Below are 16966 nucleotides of genomic sequence, written 5' to 3'. Positions count from 1 at the left end.
TTTTTTTTTTTTTTAAAGATTTTATTTTATTTATTTGACAGTGAGAGAGAGAGATCACAAGCAGGCAGAGAGGCAGGCAGAGAAAGAGGAGGAAGCAGGCTCCCTGCAGAGCAGAGAGCCCGACGTGGGGCTCGATCCCAGGACCCCGAGACCACGACCCGAGCGGAAGGCAGCGGCCCAATCCACTGAGCCACCCAGGCGCCCGTGTTCTTTGTTTTTGCACCACACCCAGTGCTCCATGCAGTACGTGCCCTCCCTATTACCCACCACCTGGTTCCTCAACCCCACCTCCCCCCAAAACCCTCTGGTTGTTTTTCAGAGTCCATTGTCTCTTAAGTTTCTCTTTTGGCCTTTGAATTTATAATAATTCCATTGAATTTTTCTTCTGTCCCAGTCTAAGAAAGTGATTTATGCCCTATGTAATAAGGAATCTGACTCTTCTTCATCTGTTCACTTGATAAAATGTATTGGCCGTCTTTGTTGAACTCAGATAAAATCTTCATATCTGTATCCTTGATTAGATTTATCTACTTATCAATTCCAGAAGCTACTTGAGACCATATTGTGACACTGAGTTTAGAAGCCTTTGGACAAGTTACATGAATCTAAGAGCTGCTCTTCGAGAACAAAATTAAGAAGGAAAGGGACAGAGTTATTAGTTCAGCTGATCTAGGACCATTTATTTTTCAGGTTTTATCAAATTAAGAAAATTTTTTTTTAACATACCATGTTATATTAGTTCCGGATGTACAATATATGTGATTTGACAGTTCTATAACTTACCTCGTGCTCATCACAGCAAGGGCATGCTTTAATTTCCATTACCTGTTTACCTTATCCTTCCAACCCTCTCCTTTTTGGTAACCATCATTTTGCTCTTTATAATTAAGAGTCTCTTTCTTGATTTTTTTTTCTTTCTCTTTTTTCCCTTTGTGCATCTTTTTTGTTTCTTAATTCCACATATGAGTGAAATCATACAGTTTTTGTCTTTCTCTGACTGACTTATTTTGCTTGGCTTATTACTCTAGCTCCATCCACCTCATTGCAAATAGCAAGATTTCATTCTTTTTTCTGGATCAGTAATATTCTACAGGCGAAAAATTTAAATTTACACACTAGTGTTTTAAGATGTGTATGGAATTTAACCAGCTTCTCAGTTTAATCCTCTGGCTTGTAGTTGTTTGAGAAACCAGACAGAAAGAACAAAAAATTTTCCACCTATTAATGTCTAAAACCCCTGTATAACTAAAGGGCATTTTTAAAAAATGCAATAATAAAATCACTGCCTCAGCCATACCTGCTAGGGCATGCTGAATTGAAATCAGATGTAGAGCTCTGCTTAGCCCAAGACAGTTAAGTCATTATTATGTGCAAACATAATCTGTGTATACCACTGGCATCCTACATTCTGATTTGATGTTCATATGCATTTGCTTATGCATATATTTTGGGGTTCACTTGTTTATTTGCCAGTTTTAATGTTTACGAAGGAAGCATTTAATATATTATTCATCCTAGTGAGTTTGGAAGCAAATGAAAAATTGACAGGGATCAAAGTTTGTCTAAAATATTTAAAATGAGGGACACCTGAGTGGTTCATTCAGTTAAATGTCTGCCTTTAGCTTGGGTCATGATTCCAGGGTCCTGGGACTGAGTCCCACATCAGATTCCTTGCTCAGCAAGGAGCCTGTTTCTCCCTCTGCCTGCCATTCATCCTCCCTGCTTGCTTGCTTTCTCTGACAAATAAATAAAATCTTAAAAAAAAAAAACAAAACAGTGGTGTAATAATCACTAAATTACAGACCTTATTAGAAATTTAAGTTTTTCCACTGATGATTTTTCTGTTCCAGGATGTTATTTCTGGATCTCATATTGTGTTTATTTAGTTGTTAGTTACCCTTAGTCTCTTGGAGTGTGTAACAGTTCTTCGATTTTTTATCTTTCATGACCTTGACACAGAAGAATACTGATTAGTTTTTTTGTAAAACATCTCTCAGTTTGGGTTTGTCTGACGGTTTTTCATGATTGGGATGAGGTTAGGCATTTTTGGCAAAAGTACCACAAAAATGCCATTGTTTCTTTCTTGGTATGCCATCTGAAGAGATTGATGATAATGATATGTTATGTTACTTACTGGTGATATTTATTTTGATGATTTGGTTAAGTTTGTGTCTGGGGGGGTTCTGTGCTCTCATAAGTTAGTGTCTTTTTATTTTTAGTTGATGAATGTCTTGGGGGAGATAACTTGAGACTGCAAATCCTGCATTGCCTCAAACTTTTTTTTTCCCTAAGATTTTATTTATTTATCTGAGAGAGAGAGTGAGCAAGAATGAGAGAGAACACATGAGCCTGGGGGAGGAAGGAGCAGAGGGAGAGAAAGCCGACTCCCTGCTGAGCAGGGAGCCCAACCTGGGGCTCCATCCCAGGACTCTGGGATCATAAACTGAGCCAAAGGCAGCTGCTTAACCAACTGAGCCACCCAGATGGCCTTGCCTGAAACTACCCACAAATACTAGCATTGCTCTGTGGCTCTTGTCTGCAGCATTCATTACTGTGTATTTGCCTAATGCTGATTCTCTATATCTCTTTTCTTCTCTGTTTATTAATTGGGACTTTTCTGTGAGGAAGTGCTGTCTCATCTCTAACATTTACTTAACTGATTTATTTTTATCACTGTGGACTCCTGGATATTTATCTTGTTCTATGGGTTTAAGTCCAATACTGTCCTTTATTTTGTTGCTTAAATTGTTCCAGCTATAGCACTTAGGAGCTCCTTCAGGTTGACTCCTGTGTTTTTATACTCCATCATTTTTCAGAATTTCATTACTTCGGCACCACAAAACGTTCTAGTCTTATCTTGTGTTTTCCCTGCTTCAGGCCTCCTGGTGGAGACTTTGAGGAGTCCAAGTTTCTTTTATGGAGAATGGCGTTCAGAAACCAAGATTTGGGGCGCCTGGTTGGCTCAGTGGGTTAAGCCTCTGCCTATAGCTCAGGTCATGATCTCAGGGTCCTGGGATCCAGCCCCGAGTTGGACTCTCTGCTCAGCAGGGAGCCTGATTCCTCCCTTTCTCTCTCTGCCTGCCTCTCTGCCTACTTATGATCTCTCTGTCAAATAAATAAATAAAATCTTAAAAAAAAAAAAAAAAACCAAGATTTGGTCCCTAAGTGTATATATTGCTACTGGGGTGTTACTGCTCTTATGCCCTCTCAGTAGAAAGAGTTAGGGGATTATTTACATATATAGTAGCTATATTACAAATGAATAACATAATCATAATGAAGGGATGGGGGAAAAGACAATGTCTATTGCAGTGTTTACGTCAGGTATTTTGAAAGTTAGCAAATTCATTCAATGCATAGATTGCATATGAATTTAAGGGGGATGCTTTTCAGTCCATAGTGATTTGGATGATGTATTTTAATGTTCTTAAATAATGAATGTAATTTTAATTGAATGGGTTTACACTAAGTCTGTCTTTTCGCAATTTTGCTGAAGAATGAATCTGTTCATTCTCACAATAATTTGCCTTTGTAAATTAAGATATTGCAGTGTATAGTATATACTGTATCCCTCTTAGGTCAGGATATATGCTTCTTTACATACATTTTACAGGTAAAGGGGAGGGGATATAGAGAAACTATTTTCCTGCTGCTAGAACAGAAACGAAGGGAAAAGCCTATGACAAATCATCCATCCAGTACTCTTGTCTTAAATTCTTTACATACATTTTACAGGTAAAGGGGAGGGGATATAGAGAAACTATTTTCCTGCTGCTAGAACAGAAACGAAGGGAAAAGCCTATGACAAATCATCCATAGGATATATGCTTCTGTAAATGAGAGTGCTGAGAAAGTGCTGTAGGATCGTAGCACTATTCCAGCATCTTTCTTTGGCAGTAGCTGTGCCCTTTTCTTCAACTCCCCTTGTACCACGGCATGCTTTTGGCCTTAGCTGTAACTTCTTTCAGCAGTATTTATATAGTTTCTATAAATTATAGTAAATTGCATTGCAGTATGTTTGTTATGCCCTTCAAAATAAAAAAAAGGGGGGGGGGCGCCTGGGTGGCTCAGTGGGTTAAAGCCTCTGCCTATGGCTCAGGTCATGATCTCAGGGTCCTCGGATCCAGTGCCGAGTTGGGCTCTCTGCTCAGCAGGGAGCCTGATTCCTCCCTTTCTCTCTCTGCCTGCCTCTCTGCCTACTTATGATTTCTCTGTCAAATAAATAAATAAAATCTTTAAAAAAATAATAAAAAAGTTTTTACGAATCTCTAATGGACAGTTGATCTTGATCCTGTTTCTTAGACCACTTTCTTGAAGAATTTAGAACTGTTGCAGTGGTTGATTTTAAAGATCCAGGTAAATACTTTCCCTTTGTTTGCAGCAACTTGAACATTATTCTGGTCATTATGTTAAGACTATTACTTACTAGAATGCAAAAGAAAAAGGAAAATGGAAGATGTGGTGTTTGCTGTACTTTGGCATATCAGATTATGATATCATGGTATGCACTCTCATTAGCTGGTGCTTATGATAGCACAGGAGAAAAACTTCAAATTAAAGGGCAATGTAATTTGCAATGTCACATGTTTTAAGGAAAATATTTAGAAGAGAAATAATGTTATAGTGAGTCTTAAAGTGTTAGGTTCATGTTACAGTGTATTAGCAGTGTCTGGTATGATGTTGAATAGTATAAGAAGATATGTAAGTTTCAGTAATTTTGTTTCTGTCCCATCATAGGTATTCTAACAAACCTATTGGAGATGTCCCCCACAAGGACTTTTATTGTGTTAGGTTTGTTAGGTGTGTTTGTTAGGTGTGTTAGGTTTATTTGTTAGGTTTTATTGTGTTAGGTCAGCTAGATCAGGCAGAATATTAGTAGCAGAATCTTGTTGAATGAGGGAGGCTATAAGAAGAACAGAAGCTGAGAAAATAGTTTCTCTTCTAAGGAGAGAAACTCATCCCATAAATAGGAAGTGAATAAGGTTATAAGTAGATAGGGATTAGGGCAGACTGTTTGGGATGGAGGACAGGAAAGTGGGAGACTGTCAGGTGCCTATATTTTAGGTGTCATCAGAATGGTGTTATGGTGGCCAAAAAGAGATTAGTAAAGCTGATCAAGCACTCTAGTAAAGAGAAAATTTAAAGGCAGGTAACCACAGTTTATCCAACCTTTTTTTTTTTTTTTCTTTTTGCCTTTGGTAGTTTAGAAAAGTGTGTCCTATTTGGGGTCATCATAGCAGTAATTTTTACTTCCCAGTTAACTTTCTGGTAATGCAATTTGGAATTATAAGAGAACCGTGAAAGGTGTAAGATTTTATCTAAGTTAGCCTGCCACAGTTTCATAGATACTAGCAGAAAACATGAAACTCCTGGGTCAGAAATAATGACCTTTATTACTCATGGCACAACAAGCATCATGACCTTCATGCTCATGGTGGATCCCTTTGCCCCTGAAGACGTAAGTGGCATAGGTGGATCCTGCACTCACAGTGAGTTTTCATCATAGCCGAGGAACCCCAAGCTTAGGGAACCCTAATCTTTTATAACGGTCTACAAGTGTAGATGTCTGCCTGTAATTTCTTACAGAGGGAGATGACATTGTGATTATGCTAAACAGTAAACAGGTTCACTGCTGTAGAGGGAGACATCATCTCTACTTTTCAAGGCTTTTGCCTATGAATATCTTTGAAAAGATGAAGGTAGTCAGGCCTTTTTTTTTTTTTTTTTTTAAAAACTGTAGAAGTACAAGAGACCCATGCAAAATTGTCTCCTAAGAGGAAGTGATGAGCATGAAAAGTCCTTGAGCTCTGAGTGTTCTTGGCTTTTGTACTCTGTTCTATTTTTTTCCAGCTTTTAAAACAGAGTTGGCAAACTTTCTCTGTAGTGGGGCCGATATTAAATATTTTAGGCTTTGTGAGCCATATGATTTCTGTCATAACTGTGTAACTGGTTGTTATAGCAGGAAAGCAGCCATAGATAGTAAGTAAATGGATGAATCTGGTTATGTTCCAGTAAAGCTCTATGGACATTGAAATTTGAATTTCATATGATTTTTAGGCATCACAAAATACTTTTTTTCAACCATTTAAAAATGTAACATACATTCTTAGCTTGTGGGCTATACAGAAACAGGTGTCAGGCCAGATTTGGCCTGCAGGCCATAGTTTGTCAACCTGTATAATATGAGGTATTTTAGAAATATAATACATTGTTTTATTATAGCAGTCTTGTATATGAGAAATCATAAGTAACATTTTATAGCAATTGATGGTTCTAAAATGCTTACTCCTAAATTATTCTAATTCAGCTTCACAGTAAACCTGGAAGATAAGCATTATTATCTCTATTTATAGTGAGGAAACTAATGCATAGAGAAGGAAGATGACCTGTCCAAATTCATAAAGCTAGTAAAGTGTCAGAGCAAAGACGAATTATATTCTGGACTCTTTAGTCCATCATATTGTGCAGTTTAAACTTTTATAATCGGAGCATCATGCCACTATATCTTTTTTTTTTTTTAAGATTTTATTTTATTTATTTGACAGATAGAGATCACAAGTAAGGAGAGAGGCAGGCAGAGAGAGAGAGAGGAGGAAGCAGGCTGCCTGCCAAGCAGAGAGCCCGATGCGGGGCTCGATCCCAGGACCCTGGGATCATGACCTGAGCGAAAGGCAGAGGCTTTAACCCACTGAGCCACCCAGGCGCCCCGCCACTATATCTTTTTAATACCCATTGGTGCCAGAATGCTTAGAATTTATTCTATAATAAATAGTAGTGATAATAATCATGTTCATTTCTAATTTTCTTTATTACTGTATTCTACTGCTTAGCTATTTTAATCTTTGATAATTGATGTTTTGACAAAGGCTGGATAGGGGAGGTGAAGGACATTTGTTACAGTTTATTAAAGATTTGGACAGTTGGACAGTATAATTATTCATATCCTATATTTTTCTCTACATTTTCAAAGGTAATAGTTAATTTTATTTTCAGATGTACACTAGGAAAATAAACAATAAGGTTTTTTCCCCTAAATCATTTGTATTCACACTAAACTAACGCTTTATTTAGTAGTGTCATCATAATTTTTAAACTCAAGATGTTGAGAACATTTTCTGTAATAATGTACTTCTTGGATTATTTCCTTACCAGGTGGTGGAAGATTATGCTGGAAGATGGCAGGTCCCTTTGCCACAGCTTCAGGTTCTTCAGACTGCACTCTGCTGTTTTACATCAGCCAGTGCGTCATTCCCAGATGAATGTGAGCACGTACAGTATGTTTTGAGTAGCCTTGCTTTGTAAGTACTCTTTACTTTTTATGAGAATTGGGTTTTGATTATTTTCTCTGTGAAAGGAGCCTTTCCTAAAGTCTTCCCTCAGAAAGAAGAAAAAAAAAGAGAAGCGAAAAAAGAAATTTCCATTTTTTCATTTAAGTATTTAGGTTTAACTTTGAACATATAGCCATAATTTACTTTTAATTTTAGAGTTAATTGGCATTTTTGCATAGATTCTTATGGTCACTACCATCACTTTCCTTTTTTAATTCCCTAGCTCTAATGGTAAGTCCCAAAATACAGCAATTCAGGCCATCAGAGTTAGCAGAGGGATCTTAAATCAGGCCAGAAAGAGCTTAGGAAACTCCTGGTTTTTTAAAATACTTTAGAAGAATTCAAAAACCAGGAGTTTCCAGGTTTTTTTTTCCCTGAGCACTTGTTTTTTTTTTTTTTTTTTTTGCTCTGGCAGAGCCTACTAAAGTTATAGTAAAGACATAAAAGAGAGGAATACAGTGAAAATAAAGTAGAGAAGAGCCACCAGTGAATGAAAGATTTCAAAAATTTTGTAGGGCACAGAACACAGAAGAGTGAGTGGTCACAAACATGACAGAACAAGTCACAACTTCACTTTTTGTTTTGTGCATGTGCGCATGCCTCAGATCACACATCACAATAACATGTAAAAACATTTATCGGCATTAGAAAATACAATAGAAAATATCAGAGAATGTCTTACAGGATCAGTATTATTTAGTGAACTTCTTGTTTTATGTGTTTGTTTTTATGTTTGTATGTATGCTTGATTATTTGTAAAACATTTAAAAAACCTGTAGCAGTTAAAACAGAGTTATCCTCTTCCTTATACAATAGAAGGTCTAGTTTGTCCTACCCCCCCCCCCCATCCTAGAGAGGTGTAGAATTTGAATGTGCAAGGCATGAAATAGAGAGCAGGGAATTAGATACTTTGGGATAATGGAGATAAAGGAGTTAATTACAGTTTTTTCCATTCAGGCCAATCACCAAACCCTAGGGCCAAGTTGGGGTAGGGAACCAGAGTTGCTCCCCCCACCCCCCCATAAAGAATTAAATGACTTTGGAGCAATGACCTTTGCATTCTGGCAGTTAAAATTTCCTCTTTGAGACAGCTAGTTAATCACTTAACTACTCTAAAGAAAAACTTGTCATTCACCAAAGTCTAGACATGCTACTAGACCTCCCAATTAATTTGTTTATGACCTTATTCGTACATATTAGTGGGGATTCGGGAATTCCTGAGACAGTTGAGGAATGCCTTCAACATGAAAAAAAGTACAGTGAAAAATTTGGAAGAATATAAAAGAATAAAAGAAAATTAAAAAATTAAAAATATAAAATCTATAACATATAGTTTCAGGGAGAGTTAAGATGATATGTGTAACATTAAAACACCAATATACCATACTGTGTGAATGGAATAATGAGATACCAAATATGAGTTTGTGTAAATTAAAGAAATCTGATGATGGTTAAAATTTAAAGTTCTGTAGGAGGAAATTTGGAGGGTAAAGTTGGAGAAATAATCCAGGATGTAAAACAGAACCAAAGAGAAGGAATGTGTCAGAGAAAAAAAAGTGATTTGGTGACTTTATGTAGGAGGTTCATTATCTCACTAGTTGGAGTTCCAGAAAAAGAACTTAAAATATATTGGTGGAAAATTTAAAGAAAAAAATGAAAGAATTTTCTAGAACTGAAAGTCATGAACTTCCAGACTGAAAGAGCTCAAGAAGTGCTTAAGACAGTAAATATAAAAGTTTTTCAGCTAAATACATCATTTTGTGATTTCAAAATACCAAGAATGAAAAAAACAGATACGAACACCTTATAGCAAGGAAAAACTAGGTTACCTACAAGGGAACAAACATCAAATTGGTATCAGTCTTCATATAACTCATACAACTAACTGTGGGTGGTAGAATATAATGAATCAGTGTCTTGAAAGATTGGAGGAGAAATTATTTTCAATGTAGGATTTTATACTTACCCAAATTGTAAGTGAAGTGTGAGAGTTAGAAAGAACATTTCCAGGTATGTAAGGATATAGAATATTGACTTGTTGACATACCCTTTCTTTTAGGAAGTTATTAGAGAATGTGGATCTAGAAAATAGTGGCTTTTTTACATGAGGTAGAGGGAAGAGAAGACCTAGGATCACTGTTAAGTAGTAGGTCTTACCTGATATATCACTTTGAAGAGGGAAATATTCAGTAAAATGGAGATTTGAGAGTAACCTTGAGAATTTAGAACCATTTAAGGTAGGGATAAAAGGCAAAGAAAATAAAATGGAAATTAAATACTCCAGGAAAATTAAAAATAATATGAACAGGAAAGAACACAGAATTAATAAGCAAACTACTTTAATATGAAATGAGTGTTGTTTACATAGTTTTCTTAATGTAAATGATGTTTACTGGCTTTAAACTTTTAGTAGAGTACAAAAATAATTACAGTTACAGAACAGAAAAATTATTAACCATTCAATATAAGATTATTTGATGGAAGTTACAAGTTGAAAGTAAAGAATAAGGTCACTAAAAAATATCCTTTGATTCTTATTTTACAAAATGGAGTATCAGTAGTACATGAAACCATAAATAAATGTGTAAGTAAAGTTACAAAGATCAATAATAGAGGAAATAATAACTAATGTGAATGTGGAATTGGTTGTGTGAGGAGTTAAATTCTCTTCTCCCACAGTAGGAAGTTAAGAGGTAATATTTAAAACTGGTAAATAAGGAAGTACTGACAAAGCTTATTATCAACAGCTATTAAAAATTTTGAAAGCTGTTAATTCTAGGGCGTTGGACTAGTGAGAGAGAAGACTGAATTCTTTCTGTACAATTAGCATTTTTAAATCTTGAAGATGTATTAATTTCATATATATGAACTAATTTAAAAGAGTGCATGTACATTGTGTTTTTTTACACACTGTGTTTTTTTAAGTATTTGTAGATACTTAAAATTGTAGGTGAGAACTGTGTGAGGTGATGGATATGTTAACTAGTTTGATTATAGTGATAATTTCACTGTTACTTGTATATCAAAACATGAAGTTAATATATACAATTTCTGTTTGTCAGTTACACCCCAATGAAGCTGAAAAAAAAAATTGGAGGAGGAAGGAGAGTTTAGAATATAACCTTATAGAATAGATTTGTAAGAGCAATGCAGTATAAAGAAAACTGTATTATTTGAAAATATATATTTCTTTTATTTTTTTATGATACCCAAGTGAATATGGGAGATGTATTTGTCAATTTTAATCAAAAAGCCCTAATACATAAAATTGACAAACTTAGTCAAGCTAGGTTAAGCAAAAAAAGAAGGGTATGGGGGATTTATTAGATGACTACACCATGGAACAGCAAGGACTAGAACTAGTTTCAGGATTTTCTGAATCCAGAGAATAAAATATCACCTAGAACCATTCTCCCCCTTTCTTATCCTCATTCACTCAGGGCTCCTGACAGTTCTACAGTTAAGCTTAGTTAAAACCAAGAGGTTTGTCCCTACCCAATTTGTAAGCCTCAAAATATTTTTGGGAACCTGAGCCCAGCCAACGTTATGTGCCTCCTGCTTTGACTAATAGCTGTGTTAAGGAGAGTATAGTAAGATTTTTGGCTCAGTCTGATGATCAGCTCACCCCACGGCTGGGGGGAATAAGGATACTAAATCGACAGCCCAATGAGAACCATAGAAATGTTGGAGGGGTAAGGGGTTCCCTCAAGAAGTAAATGGGGTAGTGTGAAACAGAGCTGCTAGGTAAACAAACATAACAGATATCCACTACAAATAATAATTTTATGTGTTATTTTGAAAACTACCAGAACAGTTTTATTTTCTAATGATTTCTGAGGAAAATAAAATAAGTATTAAAAGAAGTACATTATTTGTAAACAAGATGTATTAATCTTGTTTCAGTGCCTGTTTCATTTTCCCCCCACCTTTCACCTATATAAGCTTTGTTCACATTTGTGTTATAATGGGAAATGCTTTTAAGGTTTTCAGAAGCACTTTATTATTTTTTTAATTTAACTAATTTGTTAGTTTCTGTTTCATTGCCTCCTGTCTTTTTTACTACTGCTAATGAAAAAATAATGTATTAAGCAGAAGCAAATCTTATCTTGAGATGGACAGTGTTGGGGGAAAAAAGTAAACTATCTTAGTAGTTTGTCAAAGAATAATGTTTCTAGTAAGGAAAACTTCCTGCATTATTAGAGTTTACTTTAACAGAAAAGTTAATCATATTTGTAATACCAGAAGAAAAATGAGGAAATAAAAATATGGTGATACTAGTAAGAGAATAGTCTGTAGCAGTGTTCACCTTACTTAAATAAATATATAAACTGGAAAATTCTAATTCCATAATCATTCATTCATTCAGTAAATCTCTTGTGCTTGGTTCTAGGCTGAACATTTTAGAAAATAAGAGAGATAGACCTTACAAAGCTAAAAAATATTAAACAAGCAGTCACACTATTATGTAATTGTAATTATGAAGGATTTACAGGGTACCATGAGATAGTATAACAGGGGCTTGACTTGGTCTGGGAGGTCAGGGAAAATTTGCTGGGTGAGCTAACAACTCGAGGTGAACTCCGAACGAATGATAACAATCAGATGAAGGAGCAGAAGAGCCTCCCAGGGATGGCAAATAGAATGTATAAGGTGACTGGACAAGATGTCAGGATATTAATGGATTTCATTATAATTCATAGCTGTTTGTTGAAATTTGTTGTTTGTGATCTGTATCATGTACTTAACGTTTTTTATTCCCTTGACATACTAAAAAGTTAAAGGTGAGCTAAAGAGTTAACTTAAGTAATACCTACGAGATTTTGTTTTATATAAATATATATACGTAAGAGTGTGTGTGTGTGTGTATAAAACATGTTAAACATGTAAGTTACTATATTCTGTGGCAGTATTATCTGGTCCATATATCTATCTTCATAAAGGCCTGTTCTGTCTTATAAATTATACATATGTGAAGATGTGCCTTCTATAAACTGGGCGACCACAAAAACTACAGTTTTATGAAGGTCTTCTTTACAGGGAAGGAAGATGGATTCTGTTTTTATTTATACTTGAGTTGGTTTTTTTTTAAATTTTGTGGCAATGACTATAGTCACGGAGAGAACGGTCTTAAGTTGGCTAATTATGATTTTACCTAGGTTGACTCTTTTTATAAGCATATTTTCTAAAGAAATGAAGATTTAGCTGTGTGTGTATGTATTTGCACTAAAAAGGACCTCAGGTTAAACCTCTTTTATAGATAAGAAAACTTAGGCCTGAGCTGGTGTAAGGCACTTTCGTAAGTCTGAGTTAAGTTTTCCCCCCCCTGTTGTTTTCTTATTTTAAGTTGGTTAAACACTGGTTTCTGTTTTACTGGTAAAACTGAGCCAAACACCCTGAAACTAAGTGGATCTTTAGGCAGAGAACTTAGACATTACCAGTTTTATATAAAATAAAAGCAAACTTCAGTGCTGCCTTCTCAGTCACCTTTAGCCCAATAGAAAGTAAATGTTCATAGATTTTAGCATTCCACACAGAGTTCCGTGATGGAAAGTGCATATTTGCCTGGGAGCCATTAGGTCCACAAACATCTGTATGATCCACTGGAGAGGGAACTAGTTCAGCTAGTAGTGTTTATTATGTGTAGTGTCAAATACTAAAAATGTGTACCCTAATATGCCAAGTTGCCTGTAAGAGAAGACCAAAAAGCCTTCTCTTTCATGGAATTAAATGGATATAATCAGCGTCTTATTTAGAGTGGCTACACATTCATATGTTAGGCCACACATGCAATGATAGATCAGTAACCCTTTCTGACTATATTGCTGAATTGGATTATATTTGAAACATAGAATTTGTGCCTATCTTCTATTCAACCAAGTTTAATTGGTTGTATATAACTTAGGTCTAGGCCTCAACTAACTTAGGAAATAGAAATAGACTAGAAATTAAAGGAAGAAAGGATAATTATAAAGGGCCGATTTTTGGGGTGGGGCCAGGCCCCACCAAATGTGTTTATCTTATGGCCCCATCCATATATTCTTTGTCTGCAACATGTAGCACTCTTTTTGCTTCTTGACTTTTTATTTATTATTTTGACCAACACTTACTCAAAACCTTCTCCAATTTTATATCTGTTATCTTTACTAATCATTTGTGGCAGGTGATCTCATTTATTTTATAGAGAAATCTAGGCTGTCTAACCTGTTTCCTTGTTTTCTCTCTTTAAAGAAATGATTTCTGGAGCACCTGGCTGGCTCAGTTGGTAGAGCATGTGACTCAGTCTCAGGGTCATGAGTTCAAGTCCCACACTGGGCATGGAGCCTATTTAAAAATTAATTAAATAACTAAAAAAAGAAATGATTTCCTTTTTGCGGCAATTGGCGGTCTTAATTTAATTCCCATACTAAATTCCCTCAGTATTGCTTTGTTTTTCTTTACCTTTACATTAGAATGTTTTGTTTTCAGGATTTGTTGTAGCTAAAGTCAGCATTAGACAAACCTGCATGCATTTGTTTATACTGGCTCTGTTTAGAAACTCAACATTTCATTTGGTGCTAGTAGTGCCTAGAATCTTTTTTCCTTATAATTTTGGCCTGTATTGCTCCATTTGTTAATTTGGGGATGAAGCAGTTGAGATTTGGCAGAGATAGAGAGGGATTATTAACTGGTATATTTATGTTGACAGAGATGAAAAGTGATCAGGTGATGACATTCCCTATTCCCATCTGTGTTGGTATATATCAGAACTTAGAGGTATATATAGGTATAGTTTTATAGCATGGTATTTACGGCTTTTTGAATATAACTGAAGGAAGGCTTGGTAATTCTTGGTCAGTTGAGATACACAAAAACTAAAGAGAAAAAGCAGTGACTAAAAGCTGTTACTATTTCACTGCTATTAGGAAAGATTATTTATTCTTTAGAAGAAGATGTATATAGTCATTATGAATGGTGTAAATACATGTTTGAGTTTTTCTGAATTTGAATGTCTTTATTTTGGGCTAAGCCGGATTCCTGAAAAACTATAGATTTGAACCTTTCAACTTTTCCTCCCTTCCTTCTGATAGCTTTGGTCTGTAGAACTGGATCATAATAGTGGAATAAAACAAGAAGAAGAAGAAGGAAAAAGAAATGCTTCTGAAATTGTTGAAAAAATGACAAAGTTTTGCCCATTGCTCCTTACACAGAAATCTTAAGAACATTCCTTTAGATGCACCTAAATTACATAAAAGCAAAATATTAAGAGATCTAAAGGGAGAAATAGACAGCAATATAATAATAGTAGGAAACTTTAATATCCCACTTTCGTCAGTAGTTAAGATCATGCAGATAAAAACTAAGGAAACATTGGCCTTAACACATTAGACCTGATGGACTAAACAGACCTATACAGAATATTCTATCCAAAAGAAACAGAATATACATTCTTTTCATTTGCACAGGATAGATCATTTATTAGGTCACAAAAAGGTCTTAATACGTTTAAGAAGATTGAAATAATATTAAGCATCTTTTCTGACCATAGAGGCATAAAAATAAATCAATTACAACAAGAAAACTAGAAAAACTACCAATATGTGAAGATTAAACAGCATTCTATTGAACAAATGGGTCAAAAGAAGTCAAAGAGAAACCAAAAAAACCTTGAGCCAAAGAAAATATATATACAACATACCAAAACTTACAGGATTCAGCAAAGGCAGTGCTAAAAGGAAAGTTCATGAGGATAAATGCCTACTTAAGAAGCAGGAAAGAGCTCAAATAAATAACCTAACTTTACATTCCAAAGGAACTAGGAAAAAAAGAACAAATGAAGCCCAAAGTTAATAGAAGGAAATAAAGATCAGAATGGAAATAAACGACTAACCAAAAGAAAAGATCGATAAAACTAAGAACTGGTTCTTTGGAAAGAGAAGCAAAATTGAGAAACCTTTATCTAGATTCATCAACAGAAAAAGAAGACTCGGGGCGCCTGGGTGGCTCAGTGGTTTAGGCCGCTGCCTTCGGCTCAGGTCATGATCTCAGGGTCCTGGGATCGAGTCCCGCATCGGGCTCTCTGCTCGGCAGGGAGCCTGCTTCCCTCTCACTCTCTCTGCCTGCCTCTCTGCCTACTTGTATCTCTCTCTGTCAAATAAATAAATAAAATCTTTAAAAAAAAAAAAAGAAAAAGAAGACTCAAAATCAGAAATAGAAGATGGTACAACTCTGATACCACAGAAACACAAAAGGTAAGAGACTACTATGTACACCATCAAATTTGACAACCTAAAAGAAACATCAAATTCCTAGAAGCACACAATCTACCAAGACTGCATCATGAAGAAATAGAAACCTGAACAGACTAATTACTAGAAAGGAGATTGACTCAGTAGTCAGAAATCTCCCAACAAACAAAAGTCCAGGACCAGACGACTTCACCTGTGAATTCCAGCCCATATTCAAAGAAGAATTAATATTAATCCTTTTCAAACTCTTTCAAAAAATTGAAGAGGTGGGAGTACTTCCGAACTCATTTTACAAGGCCAGCATTACTTGGATACCAAAACCAGACAGGGACACCACAATAAAAGAAAAATTACAGGTCAGTATCCCTGAAGAGCATAGTTAGAAAAATAGTCAACAAAATCTCAGTAAACTGAATACAATACCCCATTAAAAGGATCATACACTGTAATTAAGTGGGGTTTTTCAGCGGATGCAAAAAATGGTTTAGGCATTCACAAATCAATGTGATATACTGCATTAACAAAATAAAGGATAAAAATCATTATGATTCTCTCAATAGATGCAGGAAATCATTTAAGACAGTTGAATATCCATTTATGATAAAAACTCTTAACGAAGTGGGTATAGAGGGAACATTCATCAACATCATAAACGCCATATTTTATCACAGGCCCACAGCTAACTTACACTCGGTGGTGAAAAGCTGAAAGTTTTCCCTCTAAGGATGCTCATTCTTGCCAGTTTTATTCATATAGTAATGGAAGTCCTTGCCAGAGCAATCATGCAAAAAAAAAAAAAAAAAGTCTTCCAAATCAGAAAAGAATTAAAACTGTTTCTATTGGCAGATGATATGATATTTTGCATAGGAAACTGTAAAGAAACCTGTTAGAACTAGTTAAAAAAAAAAAAGTCAATAAATTTGCAAGACCCAAAATCAGTGTATAAAAATGTTACATTTCTGTGTGCTAATAATGCACTGCCAGAGAAATTAAGAAAACAGTCCTATTTACAGCTGTATCAAAAAGAATAAAATATCTAGAAGTTTGTTTCACCAAGGAAATGAAAGATCTGTACACTGAAAACTACATGGCACTAATGAGTCAAATTGAAGAAGACAAATAAATGGAAAGATATTCCATGCTCATGGATTGGAAGAATTAATGTTGTTAAAATGTCCGTTACCACCCAAAGCAGTCTACAGATTTAGTGCAATCTCTATCAAAAATCCAATGGCATTTTTCACAGAAATAGAACAGATAATTCCCAAGATTTGAATCTAACCACAGAAGATCCCAAATAGCCAAGGTAATCTCGAGAAGGAAGAAAAAAGCTGGAGGCATCATATGACCTGAATTCAAACTATATTACAAAGCTGTAGTAATCAAAACATTATGATATTTATTCTTTTTTTT

At 35.3% G+C, this 16966-nt stretch overlaps 1 protein-coding gene across 1 annotated transcript in view; it reads left to right on the top strand.

The window, feature by feature from the left end:
- ZNF654 (zinc finger protein 654) overlaps nucleotides 1-16966 on the top strand; it is an 86513-nt gene that overhangs the window by 18413 nt on the left and 51134 nt on the right. Inside the window, exon 2 of the mRNA XM_046001624.1 lies at nucleotides 7153-7298. Within this exon, the coding sequence (XP_045857580.1) occupies nucleotides 7153-7298 (146 nt within the window). The remainder of the gene's footprint in view (nucleotides 1-7152; nucleotides 7299-16966) is intronic.

The sequence above is a fragment of the Meles meles genome, chromosome 4 (assembly GCF_922984935.1).
Source record: "Meles meles chromosome 4, mMelMel3.1 paternal haplotype, whole genome shotgun sequence".
Classification (NCBI taxonomy): domain Eukaryota; kingdom Metazoa; phylum Chordata; class Mammalia; order Carnivora; family Mustelidae; genus Meles; species Meles meles.
This window is presented reverse-complemented; position numbering and strand designations above follow the sequence as displayed.